This window comes from Chelonia mydas, chromosome 13 (assembly GCF_015237465.2).
Source record: "Chelonia mydas isolate rCheMyd1 chromosome 13, rCheMyd1.pri.v2, whole genome shotgun sequence".
In the NCBI taxonomy this organism is placed as follows: domain Eukaryota; kingdom Metazoa; phylum Chordata; order Testudines; family Cheloniidae; genus Chelonia; species Chelonia mydas.
The window spans coordinates 10369249-10387708 of NC_051253.2; the positions used below are offsets into that span (position 1 = coordinate 10369249).

At 43.0% G+C, this 18460-nt stretch overlaps 1 protein-coding gene across 6 annotated transcripts in view; it reads right to left on the reverse strand.

Moving 5' to 3' along the window:
- The window catches only part of PHACTR3 (phosphatase and actin regulator 3), a 159304-nt gene that overhangs the window by 71210 nt on the left and 69634 nt on the right, over window positions 1–18460 (reverse strand). For all 6 annotated transcript variants that reach the window (XM_037877107.2, XM_043526728.1, XM_037877105.2 and 3 more), the window contains one exon: window positions 2174–2335. In XM_037877107.2, coding sequence (XP_037733035.1) covers window positions 2174–2335 — 162 coding nt within the window. The remainder of the gene's footprint in view (window positions 1–2173; window positions 2336–18460) is intronic.

Here is an 18460-nt window from a genome sequence, read left to right on the forward strand (position 1 = left end):
TGTGCAACATTTCACACCAGGGATTCATGCTCCCGAGTCCACAGAGAAGAGGCTCCCCATGCCTTAGAGTAGAAAGGTATGCCAGAGGATGAGTCAAAGGCTGGCAGGTGGATTCAAGGCTACCAAGATGCAGCAGTCATTGCTACCAAGGAGCAGGGATGTACAACATGTGGTAGATACTATACTCTCGATGGTGCAGTAGCACGAAGGGAGCAGCCTTGCAGAGTGTGTTCCTTCTTACATGATCCCCACAGAGCACCCATGTGCCCAGTCAGTTTGCATCAGCCCATGCACAGGTACAAGGAGTCACTCCTTAGAATCTCAGGAAAAGACAAGTGACTCTTGTTTCTGAGTGCTGTACTCTGGGGGTGTCTTCAGAGATTCGAGAGAGCACACGCTCTCCCTCGCACTGTGGGCTGCTGGGCACATCTTTAACACAGTGGCTGACACTTTCAGGAAGGAATGTCTACATTCTGTGGAGTGTTCTGGTTAAGAGTCCAGCCCTACCAGTCAGAGTAGCTCCCTCTTGTCGTTTTCCATAATGTTAGCGTGACCTCCCCAGAAAGTCAGAACAATACATGGAGTCATGTTTCTAGCAACTGTTCTCATGCAGAGAAAGTCCCTGAGGAGTGAAATGATCACTGCAAACTTCATTTAAGTTTGCACGGTACAGAGAAGACACCCTGTAGTAGTTTGACTGCCACTGAATTTACTGAATTAGTTGTATCAAGAATTGCTAGGATTAATTTCTATGCCCTGCTGGTAATAAACTAAGGGTGTCTGGGTCAAAAGATGCTCTGGGTGTTTTGCTTTGGCTGAAACAGGATAACTGTGTTTTCTCTTTCTGATCATAACATTCATTTTCCATTATATCTGTCACTGGTGACTAATACAGTTGAATAATATGCTATGTTTAGAGTTCCTGATAAATTCCCTGCCCAAAAACAAGAATTTAAAAATAAGATTAAATACAATATATATGTACAAAAATACATGTTTAGAAAATTGAAAAAATCACCACCAGCAACCAGAAACCTCAATTATGTGGTGTACGGCTACTATTTAGATGGGAAGCTTTGGGAGATGTCACTAAGCTATAGGAAGTAGAGCTGGTCATATACTATTACTCAGAGTCATTATTTAATGCATTTTAATATTTTTGTTAAGTAATTTATCTGATTAATCCATTTTTCTCAGTATTTGACCTAGTATTCTTGTTTTTATTACTTAATTCTGAATGCAAGGGGCCAGATTAGCACCACCGTATAGCCACAGAGCTATCACAGTGCAAGCTGCCTTACGCTGTCCCTCTGATGTGCATTAACCCTGACCTGGAGAATGTATCTTTTGGAAATACTTGAATTCATGTCAGTCCATCACCTCTCTGCTAAGTGCCAACACAGGGATCAGTTATGAAGTTGTGGCTTCTTTTTGTTCTTTTTCTTTTTCTTTTTCTTTTTTTTTTTTTTTGGCAGTGTAGACACCCATCCTAAGGTCCCCACTAAGACCTGGATTGATACCATTGACTTATTTCACAAAGGCCACTAAGAGCCCATCAGCTGGTAATTACTCTGAGACACATGGATGAGGAGCTAATTCCAAGTAGTCATGGAATGTTCTTTTAGCCTTTCTTGGGATTTTAAGTAGATTGGAAGGAATAGTAATGAAATCCCTCCTACACTCGGCTTTACCAGAAGGGCTAGACTTTGATACCCTCCCTCATTTTCAGTAGCACCTTACTCCACGAGTGGTCCTCTGACTTCAATGGCACTATTCATATCTAAGGTACTATTCAACATAAAGTATCACAGTCTGGCCTTTAAATTAGCAGCCCCAGATAATGCTGCGGCATCTTCATCCCTTACAAAGAGCAGTGAAGGGCAGAAATGGGGAGGTGAGACGGCGGACAACCTGATAAATCGAGCTTTAGATTTTGCTCTTTGCTGACTGGATTGGTAGAAATCCTGGTCTTTGAAATTCTGTGGCCAAGAGGTCAAATCATAATGGTTCCTTCTGACCTTAAAATGTCTGAAATCTATGACAGGCCAGATTCTTACACTTCCATTTAGAAACAGCTCATCAATAACCTTCCCTACTTCAGCAAACTCTGCTCATTTTTCTTCACAGGGTGGACTTTGCCTTGCACTGAATCAAGCTGTTGCTCTTCCCATACCTGCTGACGTTTGCTTTAGTTTCTCGTTTTTCTTTTTCCTCCACTTCCATGGTTTGAAGATCCTGCCCAATGTTGCCAGCTTGCTGTTCCTTCTCACAGGCGGCGTTCTAATCCCTGAGACCAGATATTCAGAATGCATTGCAGGGGACTGCTCCATCTCATCTGAGAGGCAAAAACAGAACAAAGCTGCTGGTTAAAAGAAAATAAGACCAAGTATTTCAGAAGAGGCTTAGTAAGGCGGCCGGGGGGCGGGGGGGCAGTATGGTGGTTATTCCAGCTAAAAGAGCGTTCGGTTTAGTCACCAAGCAATGTAGTGCAAGACAGGGAAATGAAGTCATTGGAGCCCTTAAAGTAGGGGGACCAGATCCATGGATGCTGAGCAGGGAGGTATGTGCCGGCAAGGCTTTTTGTACTGCCGGGGAGATCTTTCTTGGCTTTGTATCTCACTCATCACTGCTGACTCCAAGCACCTGGTATCTGAGTGACTCTATAGCAGCCTCCCTCAAGGAGTCCATTGGGGGCTAGGTCCATGGAGTTTGCGCTCCGGTGGAGGAGAATTTGTGCATTCCCAGTCTGCCCTGACCATGCTCCCATCTTGGCCATTCATGCTCACTTTTTGGCATGATTCCCTATAGCCCTCCCCCAGCCCAAGGGAGGTGTTGGCTTTGTAACTCCCATTCCCTCCACAACAGACTATCTCATGCTTCCTCAATGAGAGAATCCTCTGCCAGACTCTTACTCCAACAAAAGCACTGGATGAATGTGGCCCTGTGTGAGAGAGGGGGACGTTGTAGCTTTAAATGTAATGTTGGACTTGGGAGCTCACTTTCTGCCTTGGCCTATGAAGGGATCAAATTGGAAGTGAAATGAAAGGAAGGAGCCTTGTGCTAACAACCCACAAGAATTGTTAGTCACAGGCTGAGTTAGTAAGGATGGCCCAGGGGTGGGGTCACTAGCCCGTAACATACGAGACAGAGGTTCAGTTCCCTGCTCTGTCACGTTTCCAGTATGACATTGGGCAAGTCACTGTCTCTTTGTGCTTGTTATCTCTGGAGATGATTGCACTTCTCTACCTCACGTGGGGTATTGTGTGGAGTAAGTGCTCAAATGCTAGTGTAATGAAGACCACATATGTACTTGAGGCCGGTAGACAGTAATAATAACTGCTGTAACAACACCTGACACTTACACAGCTCTTTCCAGCTTTAAAGTGGTTTATAAAAACTGATTAATTTAAGCCATACCTGTGTGGTAGGTGAGTATTAGTTCCATTCTACCAGTATGGAAATCGAGGCACAGAAAGGTGAAAAGAGATATTTGTACAAGTGACCACTGATTTTTGGGTGCCCAATGTGAGACACCTTGGGACTGACTTTCACAGGTGCTGAGCAGCTGCAGTCCCTAATGACTTCAGCAGGCATGCTAGATATGCAGCACTTTTGTGTGAATCAGGCCCACGTGGTCTCAAGTTAAGAACCTAAAACTATTGGCCATTTTGGAATATTTAGGTCTAAGAGGCTTGCTGAAAGTCAGAGAGGAAGTTAGTGACATAGCTAGGATGAGCTCCCAGGAGGGGACTTCCTGGTTCCCGATTCTGTGCTCAAACCACAGGAAGGGACTGTCTTTGTGCTCTGCGTTTGTACAGCGCCTAGCACAATGGGTGGGGCTCCTAGGTGCAATGCTAATGCAAATTAATAATAATAGTAATAATTAATTAATAAAATACTCTCCTGAAAATGAACTGTCATCACATAACTACTATAGAACACATCTATTTCTATGAACTGGCTCAAAATTTATGTATGAGGATAGATTGTTTGGTATGTAGTACTTAAACAAAACCACAAACAGCTTACACTGATATGTTCCTTAAGGAAATTGGGGGAGATGGGAAAATTCGAAGGCGTTTCATCCAGCAAAACCACAGAAGCACACAGGTAATGCTTCAGGTGGACAACTGGTTCAGACATTTTCAATATTTTGTCTTCACATGACTGTTCATTTTGTTTATAGCCAAGCTTCGCATGGAACAATAAAGACTGAATAATGACAGGCTTCTGCCAGCCATTACCATGAAAGATAGCACAGCTCCATAAACAAGGATATTGATGACACTGTTGAGATGTGTTTTTGGACACCCATACACTAATTCCCAAGAGTGATGCTTCTATCCGTCACCCACCCATGTCATGAGAGTGAAAATTATAAAACGATTTGCATATCTTTTTCAACAATCCATTACAATTTAAATGAGCAGTGTGGAGCAATGAGTATATGAACATTTCTGAGCCATTGGCCTCTGGAAACTAAAATGACAATAATTTGTATTGTGAATAGTGGAGAAGAAAACTAAATATGGTATTTTAATAGGTTGGTTTTTTTACAATTGACAGGGTGCAAATACATAAATCTCAGTGTAAAGGTGGGGATTTCCAAGAAAACAGGAAATAATTTTGAAAAAAATATTAAACACAGTGGGGGGAAGAACTCATTCTCCTTTCATTTAATTTAGAAAATATTGGTATTAAATATCGATATTACTGATGAACTATTAAACAGAGAAAAGTTAAATACTTTGTCACATTAGTTAGCAGAACTGAACAATGGATGCAACAGGGAATGGATCACTTGATGATTATGTGTTCTATTCATTCCTTCTGGGGCACGTGGCACTGGCCACTGTCGGAAGACAGGATACTGGGCTGGATGGACCTTTGGTCTGACCCAGTATGGCCATTCTTATGTTGTCTAGAAAAGACAGACTTTGTGAATTTCAGTCTTGAAGTATATGCTGAATGAAGACCAGGAAACAGCAATGGGGCATAGCACCTGAGGGGAACTGCAGAATGGCAACCTTTAACTGCCACTAGAATGCAGGAATCTCCTGGGCTGTGTTTTTTTTTTCCCAGTTATATATTTGAAAATAAGAAGTATGCTGAAAATGAAACTGTGAGGCATTGCAACTTTTCCTTATTATTGAGACAGCAATGATAACAGAAAATGACACACCGTGGATCTGCTATTATGATGATTTTAAAGCTGTAACAGATGCAGCAGAAAATGGCATTTTGCCCTTCCTCGTGACAGCCATTGTAATGGGAACGTGAACATTTATGAAATTAGCCTCTCTCATTCCTAAGGCTGCAAATCAGATCCCCACTGGTAGAATGGAAGCTACTGTGGGGGTCAGGGCAACCTCCAACAAGCTATCCCTGTGTTTGCCTACATTCTTATGCACCGCTGCTTAAGCAATTCCCATTGTCCTGGGAGTTTTTCAAACATGTAAGTGGAGATTAGATGAACCAGCTGATTTTAGAGGGTGTCTTGACAGGTTGCTCACCCCACTACATTTCGTTCAGGATTTAGACATCTGCAAAGTAGTTTAAGCATCGCTCACATGTTTCATTGACCACCTCTAGCTTAACATCACTGTAGCATCTTTGTCTGAAACCAGGAAATCAAGGCATGCCTAGGAAATAAACCTCATCCCAAATTCGGTGCATCTCTAGCAAAGTTTACTTACTCCCCTGGGATTGTCTTCAAAGCCGACAGTAGAGGAGTTTACAAAGACTGTCAGAAAGTGGCACCAGTAGCTATTAGGAGTTGTGCAGTTGATGGTGTTCCTCCAAAGTTGTTTGCAATGTCCCTATTTACTCTTGCCTGTTACTCTTGGGCGTTTTAATTAATGGTAGCCAGAAGGAACAGTTCCAGTGTTCAGACCCCACTTATATTTCTCTAATGAAGAAGCAGGAGGTGGGTCTAGCAAGGAAGGAAAAGAAGAGGTGTTCTATGTTTGACAAAGTGTTAAGCTTGGATGGGGTAATGAGGCATCCACTCTACCACCTTGAGGTCTCCAAAGGGTATTGAATTGAGTTAACTGGATAACTATGTCTTATTGTCTGGTTCTTAGCTCAGCACATGGGGTGAGTTTCAGTTCATTTTAATTTTGAAGAATAATTAGAAGAAATAAGTATGCTTAGTGGAGGGAAGTAAAAGCAAAGTTATAGACAAGAGTTATATAGAGGGCTGCTGTCAAAAAACAGCTGGCACTGGGAAAGGCAAAGGTGCAGTAGTGAAATGGAATTGGAGAGTCTGGTCCAAAAAAGGGCAGGAGATGAGGACTGATGAGCAACAGGAACAAGCGAAGAACAAACTGAGACAGGGAAGTCTGTACTGTGAGCTTGCCTTTGCCTTGGATTTGAGGAAACTTTGACAATGCAGGGAGGGCAGAGAGTTAACTCCATTGTTTATTTTCTTTTATGGGAAAATGTAGCAGCCCCTAGGAGGCCATTCCAGCAGCCTTGAGACTGCTCAAAATTATGCTGGGGTTGCACTGGAGCCTGCCTGTCCACCAGGAATGGGGGGTATAAAGGTGGCATCTTCCCTCAGGTCCTGTACTGGGCACCGCTTATCCAGACTCAAGATTTAGTCCTTTAAATTTAAGTTAAAACTCCCTGAAATATGGACACAGAGGATGAAGGCTGGAAAGGGAAGACTAATTTTAGGGCGGGTAAGACCAATCCTCCACTGCAGACTTTGGTATGTCTTCTAACTTTATTGATATAAATATTTGTAACAAGGCACATACAGTTCTAAGGAAACTGATTTAATTGCCTAATATTTTCTTACTGTATGCAGTTCTCAGGTTTTGCACCGTCCGACTGAGAAGGAGAAAAACAAAAATGGAAACAATGTAAGACAGATGTCCTGACGTCATATCAAGGGAATGGTCTTCCTGGCAATAAGAACCATGTGAAACCCCTCAGGGTTCTTCATCTTTACTCAAATCCTTTTTTGTGGGTTGGCTATTTGGGAGATAAGAAGGCTACTGCACAGAATGTAAGCAGTTCCCACATGCTGCAGTGACTACTGAAGTGGCACGCACATCTAAATATCAGCCAGATCCTGCAGCCAGCAAGCTGCCCGGGCTTGCCAACTCTCCAACCATTTTCTGAAGCATTCAGCACATTTTTGGATCTGCAGTTAATATTTTAATTATGTTAAATATAATGTGGTTATTTCTCTTTTTTTGAGTCTGATTGCCTGGGGCTGGTCTGCATGATTATGTAAAAGATGCACAGGACATGTAAACAACTGGAAGCCAGATCAGATTCTCATCATCAGGAAAGGTGACTATGAGCAACAGCTTGAAGAGCATTCCAGCGTGGAAGGACATGAGAGAACCTTTACACAAGGGCATGTAAGCACAAGCTTAGCCCATAGCAGGGACTTAACACAGGTGGGGCTGGTTGCTGGTCTGCAAGTCACAACTAGGCAAGACAGTCAAAAGTGCAACCCTCCACCTAGAGACACCTGGCAGCTTCTCTGTGGCCAGCACATGGCCCTTTGACACCACTCCCAGAAGTAATGGTCCCAACAGTGGTGCTTCTGGATTCTGGAAATGATACACTTGCACCAGAAACATGGACTGGAGAAGGCTGTTACGATTTGATTTCCAGAACTCTGTTAATGAAGGTACCACAACCCAGAATGGTTTAAAATGAACACAGTTGCTGCTTGGACTGTTCGGTGGTTATCCCATCAGTAGACTTTCACACCTTTCACTGTCATTTATCCTTTATATATGTGTGGTACATAGTGAGTGTGCTTGTGAGGAAAATAGACATTTTCAGACTAGATCAGGCCAATGGTCATCTCAGGCCAGTATCCTGTCACGGCAAGTGGTCTGTTCCAAATACTTCAGAGGAAGGTGCAATGGCGATTGGTGCTTTGTTAAGTACAGTAGAGATTGGGGCTTTGTTAATCAGCCTGCCCTTCCTACGTGTTCAGTCGTCAGTGGCAGCAGTCCAAGATCCAGGATATGTCAACTCAAAGCCATGGAAGGGATTCTGTGACCAGTGGTGTCACAGAATAAACCAGGCAAGAGGGGAGAAAGCCATTTTGAAGAAAAAAGCTTCTAATGGGAGATCAGATCAGAACAATTACGTTAGTTGAATTAAGAGAGAACTACTGGGGTCTGGTTTCAGAGTGATAGCTGTGTTAGTCTGTATCAGCAAAAACTACAAGGAGTCCATGCATCCGATGAAGTGGGTTCTAGCCCACGAAAGCTTATGCCCAAATACATTTGTTAGTCTCTAAGGTGCCACAAGGACTCCTCCTTGTTTTCGCTGGGGCCTGATATTCCAGAGGTGCTAAGTGCCTGCAGTTCCGCTTGACTTTAGCTGGTGTTGGAGGTGCTCAGCACCTCTGCAAATCAGATCCAATAGAGTAGGTCCCCCCTTGTCTTATTCCTTTGTCATTTAAACTCTTATTCCTGCCCATCCACAATCCTGTGGGATTTCCTGGTGAGATATCCAGCTGCTCTGCTTGGGAGACATCTCCACTTAGAGAGGGTGAGGACTGGCTATTTCTCAACGTAGACATCCTGCAGATTTTTATTGTCTCAGGTGTTAACTAAGTTGTGAGAGTGTCTGGGTTCTGCAGGTTGGCTCTTACATTTTTGGATTTTTCCTACTGAGCCAAAGAGATTATAGTTTGATGCCCAGACTGCTGATTACAGCAACTGCTGTAATTCGCAGTGTGGAATCTGTATGGCCGGTAGGCACATCAGGAACCAGAGCTGAGATATGCCAGCCTTGCTGCAGAGAGGAGCTGTAAGAGCCCTTGAAAGTACTTGTTGTGAATATTCAAAGTGGCCACAGGGAAGTCACCCTGTGGAGTTTATGCAATTGCCCAGGGGTCTAGAGTCTGTCAACTTGTTGGGCATTTAGGTAATTTCCATTAATGATAAGCGGAGTCATTCCTGAACAAATCTCTGCATCACTGCAAGAGGAACCCCTGAAAATCTGCAACCTGAAACCAGTTGAAAAATACCGCAACAGACAAAAACTGCAGGCAAATTTGTGAGGCAAGGCATGCTCTGCTTTCTGATGAATCGTTTTGTAATGCAGCTCTGGGGTCTCTCTCCTTTATTGTCGTTGCATCTGTGTTTGCACCTCAGCCACAGAGTTAAAAATGGAAGAGGAGGTTCCCTCTGAAATGAGCTGACCCTTGGGCCAAAGACACTGTGGGAAGAATTTGAATGACCCTAGGCTTCTGATACAGACATAGCTTTCCATTGTTACTGGTAGGGTCCTCTTTATCAGCACTGAAGTCTCAGTGTCGAACTAAAAATAATGCTAGGGAGGATCCCGTCTCAGGGCAAACTGGGCCTGTAAAGGGTTAATGTCCACAGCTGACTAGGAATGGTGCATTATTGGGTGTTCAAGAGTCATGTGACAGCAGTAGTACAGTTATAAGAGGCGTTGCTTCCCAACCAGCGGGAATGACCTGTAGGGGGCAGGGAATGCTGGGAAGTGGTCTGGGTGTGGGGTGAGGACTGTGCTCGGCTGGGGGAGAGCCAGCTGGTGGTAGAGATGAGAGAAGGAACCTATGAACTGAACTTGGTGTCCCAGAAACAGGAAGGAGTAAGTCGGTAGGCCTGAAAGGTTGCACAGATTTTGAACCCTGCTGATCGGGGAGGAAATATTTGTGCCTGGGACAGCCAGGTAAACTATTTGTTTTATGTTCCAATTAACCAGCCCCCAAATCAGGAAAGCTTATTTGAAGGTCTGATTGTAAATTTTCCAGAAATTGTAAATGGTCAGAAAATTCTGATTGGTCAAAAGCAAAATGTTGTGCAGAAATGTTAGTTTTGATGACTTTTTGTTTAGGGGGAAAAAAATGGAACAGAATGTTATGGTAAATAATCTGTTTTGCCCTTTTTGGAATGGAATGTTTGTGGTGTTTTTCGAAATGACCTTTTGTTTCAAAAAATTTTTATTATATAACATTTAAAAGGTCAAAATTGGAATTAAACAGTTTGATTTTATCAAAATGAACCATTTTGATTGACCCAAAACCGGGAATTATTTTTGGATTTTGTTTGGTAGACAATTTCAGTTTTGTTTTGTTTTCTGTTTTGTTTCAGAATGGGAACCATGTTTCAAAAGGGCAGAAATTTTCCATGAAGGAGAAAATCCAGTTCCTGCCCAACTGTGCTTATTTGCAGCATGTGGTGTGTATAAGACGTTGTTGAGCAAGATGGTAAACTGAGGCCTGGATAATCAGATGCTGGGATGAGGTAGGCTGATGCTCTGACAGACCCCATTTGGCACATCAGAAAAATATTCAAACTAGGGAACAGCAGATAGCTGCATCAAGATCCAAATTCAGGTATCAACTACATCTTAAATTTTGTCATGTCAGTGGGCAGGGTATATGTGTTGGCTGGCAGGTAGGTGTAAGTGCTGTTACTTCTCCTATTCTGTTGCTGCTTCCATTTAGCGTATCCTCTGTTCAAGATTTCCCATCTCAGACTCTCTCTTACCCCAGAGCTCAGCCTCTTTAAAATAATAATAATAAAAACAGACAAACTATGGGCCAAATTCATCCCTGGGGTAAACTCTCCATTCATGGAGTTACCTGAGAGATGAGTCTGGCCTCGCAAAGCTGTGCACCCTTCAATTTCATGAAGGTACATGAAGGTGGGGGAAAAGCCCAAGAAGAGTAGCTGAATGACAGAGGAGAACTGATGCTTCCATGAACATCATGCACAAAATAGCCCTCAGCCCCCACTCAGAACAAGCTTTATCTCTGGCCACACCACCCGATTCCCAGCCTTGCTGCCTGGCTGCTGATCAGTCTAGCATTCCACACCTCCCTTGAGGTAAGTGCTAGGAGTTACCAGGACTCCTTGCCTTGCTACTTGTTAGCAAGTCTCCTGAGTAAACCTGGGTGAAATATTTTCAACAAATAGTTGATTTACCAGGTTTGGCTGACCTGAAACTATTTGCACATTTGATATTCATTTGCCAAATCATTCTGACCCAAAACATTTCTTGGGGCTGGGGCACCTTTCTGAAAATGACTGGGACAGGAGCTACTGCCCTTGACTTTTAGCCCAGTGGTTAGGGCACCCATCTGGGGTATCGGAGACCCAAGTTCAATTGCTCCTCTGCCTGATGTAGTAGGAGAGTGCCCTAACCCACGGCACTATGGGGCAGTCTAGCGCAGGGCGCTCTCAATCTCTCCCATTAAACCTGGGTCTCCCCATGTCAAGTAAATGTCCTAACCAACGGGCTGAAAGTTATAAGGGAGGTGACTCCAGCAGCAGCTCCTCCTCCTGCAGCCATTTCCTTTGCTTTTATTTTAAAATTGCCTAGAACTAAAAATGAAATGGGTCGTTTCAGATTGAATAAAACATTTTGTTTAAACCAAAAGGATGTTTTTGTCAACTTTTTAAGATTTGCCAAAAAAAAAATTGGAATTTTCAGTTTTGGTTCTCATGGAATATTTCTCCCCCGCCCCTTGAACTCCCAGAGAGAGAGAAAAAAACCCCAAAACCACCAAACAACCGCATTTTCTTTTTTATTTTCCCAGCTCTACCTCTGAGGTGGGGCTACCAAAGCTACCTTGGACCAAAATCTAATTTTTCCACCTTTCCCTATTTGAAAATTTCCACCCATCTTTACTGTACTAAATTAAGGATTTCCTCCTTATTCTTATTTTTGAACTGAAGGAGAGGGGAAAAAACCTGGGGCTGATGGCAGGGGGCTGCTCTTGTCAGGAAAGTTTATTTCCATTCTGTCATGCTGAGCTTCCCTTCAAAGTATTTGAATTTCAAAAATGGCTTTAGCTGAAATAACGAAGGAACAGATTACTCTCATCAAAGAAAAGAGAATATGTGAGTGGCAACTCGAGCTAAATCTCAGTGATATAAATATACTATATATATTTGAGGCTTGTGATTTCTTTCAGAAAACATTCCTTCAGGAAGTTGACATATCACTTAACAGCATTACTTTAGTAGGCGCAGAGGTGCAAAGAAATTAATCGGGAACCTTTCATGCCTTTTGAATCAGCGCTTCAAGTCCCGGTAACACTTCTTATCATTTATAATGCATGCTCTGACACTAGTGGTTCATTAACAAAGTAAGTTTTACAATGTTTGCGTAAAGCAGGGATACTCGATAGGCAGACTGTGGGCCAAATCCGGATCGTCAGATGCTTTTGAAAGGACTCCGAAATCTTTTTATTTACTTATTGTCATTATTTTTTTAGAATTTTCTGTGGAGTCTGGACCCTGACTATACCTTGACCAAGAAATTTTTGACAAAAAATAATTGATTACCTCTGGTGTAAAGGAATCCAAAATTTGGTTTCCTCTCCTTTACCTGGAGAAGAAGGAAACCTACTGACAGTAAGAAAATGAAACCGCTGAAGGATCATTATATAATCAAGGCTAATTCAGTTATCTCCACATGTGCAATGCCTTGTTTTGACAGGTGAAGCATTTACATATACTGCACCACCCAGCAAGAATCTGGCCAGCCAGAGCTGTGGTTCCCAGGAGAAAAAACAAATAGCTTAACAGACTGACATGGCTTGCTGCTCCCCTCATACCCACCTTGTGGAATAGAGGACTGGAGACTACACTGTAGGACAACCACTGCCAGCTCCGCCCCCCTGCCCTATGGGGTTTCCCCAAAGAGGACTCCATGCCACACAGGCATTACAGACTCCGTATGCAGCTTCCCCTCAAAAACCTGTCCTCCTGGCACTCCATGACTAAGGACTTGAGGTTAGCATTAATTCCTATAATGCACTATCACCCTGTTTGTACCAGAAACCATTACATGGATACCTTTATTACAAAAATAAATTAAAAAAAAAAAAAAGAGAGGTGGGAGGAGTGTTGCCAGAGAAGCTTTCTTAATGCCAGGGCCTACACTGGGTGGTTCAGTTCCCTGCCTTCCTAGTGATGAAGAAAGTGGAGCAGATAACTGGGTGCTATGGGAGACTGGGTATTGTAATAGCTGCACTGGGAGAGCCAGCAGTAGTCAGGGACCACTGCTGCTGCAATGGTGCATGTGTGGCCCCATAAGGGAATCTGCAGCCCCTAAGCAGCATTCCTTTCTTACTGTGGGTATGTCTACGCTGCAATTAGATACCCACGGCTGGCCTGTGCCACCGGGCTCGGGCTCACGGGGCTCAGGCTGCGGGGGTGTTTAATTGAGGTGTACGCATTCTGGCTCAGGCTGCAGCCCGAGCGCTGGGATCTCTCCCCTCCTGCCTGAACCCGGATGTCTACCCTGGAATTAAACAGCCCCATAGCCCGAGCCCTGTGAGCCACAGCCAGCTGGCATGGGCCAGCCATGGGATTGTAACTGCAGTATGTACATATCCTGTGTTACCTTCATAAAGGGTCTCTCCAAACTACTGCAGAGATGTTTATTCATGATACCACGTGCATCTTACAGAAGAGGGTGACCTTTAATCTAAAAGTCCCACGCTCAATAGCAAATTGGGAGTGGAGTTGTTATTAAAATGATTTTTGTCTTATTTTCCTTGAAAAAGGGAACAAAATTCATCACCCAGAAACCCATCTGTCTAGTGTTGCCTTTCTCATTCTGCCAATGGGAACCAATGTCTGCCAGACATATGGTCAGCTCTCAATTTTATATTCAATCCAAACCTGTAAATCAGAGCGATAACCAAGGACCTTTCTTCTGTGCAATTTTGTGCCCATGCACTTTACGGCACAATTCCCTTCTTTTCTCAGTTCCCTATTTGTGCTGCACCACTTCACCACTACGCTGTTGCTGCACCTGCTATAAAAATGTGCCTGCCTGCCGGACGTCAAAATTGACCATCCTTATTCTCTGCTCTACTGGGCGCTCCTGTGCCACAACTCCCCTGCCTCTGTTGCCAATTTATATCCATAAATGGGCATAAATCAAGCATCGTTGGTGCATATTTTAGATCTCATGTCTTCTTAGAGGACACCAGGCCTTGGAGATAGTGGAAATATTTGAGTGCAAAAATAAGACACACGATAAAATAGAGCAATGATTGAAAAAGGTGCATGAAAATGGATATCATAGACCAATTAGACTCTCCTTCTAGTGGGAATGCACCCATCTAATCTAGAATAGAATGTGACCCTTTGTGGGTGTAATGAGGTGCTGGGCCCCTTCAAGGGCCAGAGCCAGTGAGCCCTGTTCCAATTAGCCCTGGCTGCCACACCTGGGATGGGTGTGGGGTTTAATCAGTAGATCCAGCTGGGGATGGAGGCGCTGATTCCCCTGTAAAGAGTAGCTGGGGTATGGGGGAAGAGAACCAGGGTGAAGCTAGAGTGAAAGAGTTTAGTGGAGCCTTGCCAAGGCAGGGAATGGCTGCTGGGAGAAAGTGGACTCCAGCAGAGAACCTGTAGGTATGAGAGAAAAAGTTCCAGAGAGGGAAAGCCTGTGAGCCCTTAGCAAGAAAGACAGGGAGTATGGACTTGATGGAGATTTGAGAACGTTCTTTTGGGAATGAGTTTATTATTTAAATAAATCCAGCCCCAAAGAGGAAGGGCTTCATTGAGAGAGCCCTGAGAAGTGGAGAACTGAGGCAGACCACCTGCAGTAATCTTAGGTCACAAAGGAATGCTTAGGAGGTGGCTGATCCCTTCACAGGGGCCCTCTGATACTCCTGCATTTGGTTGTATGTAAACCCTGCTGAAATCCTTTCTGCTAGGACCAATTCTTCCACTTGAATAAAGACCCTTACTAGAGGGCCTGCCGTAAATAGGTTGTATAATGCTGTGTGTACGGAATAAGATGGGCATGCATGGAAAATACTTCCAGAAGTGAGGCAATTTAAAAATGGTTGATTTGTCAGGTTGCCCTATTACTTCAAGTCTGAGAGTGTTTGTTTTCTGAAGCAGCAATTACAATAATCTTCAGAAATGCTCTTCAGGACTCAGTAAACAGTCAGGATGACCCACTGCTCTCCTCCTAGCCCTCCTTTTCCCCTATCCTCCCCCCCCACCCCCTCAAAAAAAAAAAGAGAGAGAGAGAGAATAGAGTTTCTCTGACAGTGCACAGTTCCAAAGGGGCTGTGGAAATACTCAGCTGTCACATCTAATGTAAAGTTCACAGTTTCTACACTTTAGCTTGGCAGTATCTTGAGGCTCAGATCAGCTTGAAAGCACTAGTCTAATTGAACTGTAATATCCCTAAGCTTAAACACTGACCTGACTGTGTTCAAATATGAATGAAAATTCCTAGTGGCCTGTATTCCGAAAATGGAGATTCCAAGACCAATCTTTTGGCTGCTGTTGCCGAAATCCATGCATGTTTGTGCAATGTTTTCATAGATCCTAAGGCACTTAGGTGCTTTTGAACATTTCAACCACTGATGACTGAGGTTAGAACAACTTGCAAGTGCATATCAGTTTATTGTGCTAATGATTGCTTTTTGATCAAAAATGCACAGTATGTTTCTTATGGGAATGGTAGGGACCCCTCAAACACAAAGAATGAAAACAGAAAATATTAAGCTATGTAAAATGTTTCTCATGCAGGTCTCACAACCACTACACAAGAGGGTGCTTGCGTTTCTTTTACAATTAGTGGGAAGAAACAACTACATAGATATAATCGTGGTCCTGAAGTGGAGATAAAGTGCTACTCGCCATACAAGGAAATGATAAATTAACAAGAGGAGAATGGCAAAGTTCCGTAATCCTTAACTTCTATGTCACCCATCAGCCAAGCAGAGAGAACAGCCAAGAAAGTAACTGCTCTTGAGAAAGATGTTGAGAAAGATGAAGGGCTGGTGGCTAATTTTCCAGCCTCTGAACAGCTCTTACCTGAACAGACTAGGAAGCAGAAAAAGAGACAGTAATACAGGCTGATTCTGTCTATCAAGGGAACTTTTACTCAAATGGCCTGTACACAATTCCACTTCTCCAGTCCCAGCCCCAGGAAAGAGTTTCATCCCTGGATGTCAAACGTATTTAACCAATGCTTCCCTTAGATGCCTATGTGCGGCACACAGTACCATACCAGGAAATGCATATAAGCAGTCTCTTTCTAGGCCAGCATGATTACTGCTCTGATGGCAGCTGAGTCTAACCTGACACTGAATAGTTTGTTTCTTTTCTGAAAGCCAAGGAAAAAAGATTATCATCATGGTGGGGGAGGGGGAGAAAGACGGAACCTTTTTCCAAAAAGTAAACGAAGAATCCCTGTCATTTTTGCTCAGCTAGAGAAAAGAGTATATCTTGAATTACACTTATTTAACTAGCAGAAAATAACAGCGATTTATGAAGCAGAAGAGTAAAAAGCCTTAAATTACAGAGCCTTTTCCGGTCCAATATTTTGAACATTGTCATTTTGTTGTGCTGGGGGGAACATGTACCATCCGCATGATGGATAACAGACGAGTTTTAACATCAGCAGGGAATGATGATGCAGTGTTTTAGAAAAGGAAGCCCAATAGCTGTATGTTACAGGCAGATTTTCCTTACTGAATGCCTTTCTCCACATAGGCCTCAATTCAGAAAAGCACTTAAACCCATGCTTAACTTTTAAATATGTGCTTAAGTCCCCATGACCTGCTTAAGCCCTCTTGCTGAACAGGGATGCTTTCCAGAATAAGGGACCTTCATCTGTCTATAGTTCTATCACAATTTGAAGGCCACATGAGAATAGAATGTAGCAAGTCTACTGAAAAGGATCATTCAAAATGCCATTAACGACTCCTTAGGACTTCCCATAGTTAAGTTTGCTAAAATATTATTGGCTTCTAAATTTTGCCATTCCAGATCATCTAACTGGAAAACAAAAGTGCGAAATGACTTACTTGTCAACACATGGCGATTAAATAGATTGCCATTTAGCACTTTATTTACAAGCCAATGTAATGCCTTGTATTAAGTATTGTTGTTTCTGTGGAATGGCGGGGGAGTGAGGGGGAGTCTGACAAAATGCATTTATCTTCTTCTCTTTTTGGCTTTGATCTGCATTGAGCTCTGTGAGAATGGAGGTCTGCACCTAAACAAAGCCCTATTGGCTTTTATTTGGTGTCTTCCCTTAAGGAGTTTGTTGCAGGATCAGGGCCTTAGTTGTTATTAATTTCTCGCTTCATAAAACATCATCAGAGTTTCTTGTTCAACAGTTATCCACAATTTAAGGCAAATCAGCAAACTCATCAGTGACTATTACTGTGGTCCTCTGTATTTTTAAAAGTTTATGTTTAAAATAAATGGAAAAAAGTTTTTTTAAAAACATTTAATATTCACGTTACTTTTTTAGGGAAAATCCTCTTTTGGGGCTAGTTATGTGTTTGATGCCTAGCAATATGTGAACTGCTGCAAAGATCACATCATATTTCAAGAATCCTGTAATGAATAGTTCTAAATTCAATGTAGAATGCTGGTTAGGAACTGGCCCAAACCAGCATCCTTTATTTTGTAGATGTTTGTGACCGAGTAAAAACTGTAGCAGTTACTTAACCACTTGATTGTAAATTGTTATGTTGACAGTATTACAAATGCTGATGTGTATGACATAAGTCTTCAGGCATAGCCATAACAAGGTGCCAGTTAACTAACCTTAAATAAAGAGTCCAAGTATTGGTGACATTCCCTCGTGTTCCCCTGTGTTTGCAATGGGAAACAGAACCTGCAGTATTCAGGGTGAGGTTATTATAACTGCAAATACTTATTCTGTTATCGAAAGCAACTGTTGAGTTTTGACAAGTCACCAGTGTCGCTACTGTAGTTATATCACATGAAACTCTCAGGAGGAGAGAGCATGTCTAACCAATAAAAGCTTTCAGTCCAATCTCCTTTGTGTAATTTTATATGGTTTTCATCATTGCTTGGAATGAGCATAAACAAATTTCAATTTTGCTGCACAACCAAGCAGATGAATTTATGGAAGGAGAGTTAAATACAGCAACAAAGCAAAGTGCCTCTGGGGAGCTCTTTGCTCCCAGGCACAAACATCATCTCCTTTCCTGTCCACTAAGGGAATGAGACTAACGACGAGCTCTCTGCTTTTGTGAAGGCTCCAAATGTGTACCCGGATGGCACGCGGCACAGAGTCCATTGGCTGTAATGGTGCGGGATCATCACTATGCAGCTTCTCCTGATGAGCCTGTGTTCGAGCAACTTCAGTACAGTGGCTTTTTGTAGCATTTACCAACCCTTGTTTGCATATGTCTGAGGCTTTCTTACATGGGAATTGTAACCTTGTCTCTTTTTTTTCCTACCCAGGGTCCTCTGCTTCTTAGACAAACCAAGAAGATCCCTTAATAAATGTATTCATGCTTCAACTTGGTGCTACCACTGAGGTCTTAAATCCTCCCTACCATCCTCGAGGGTAAGTGAGGGTAGCTGAGACTCCCTTCAGAGCGCCTCAGTGCCAGTGCTTAAGGTCTCAGTGTGGGGTCACTAAGAGCAATGCAAAAAGTTCTGTTAACCCCAGCTGGCACCTGAATGCTCTCGGCCAAATT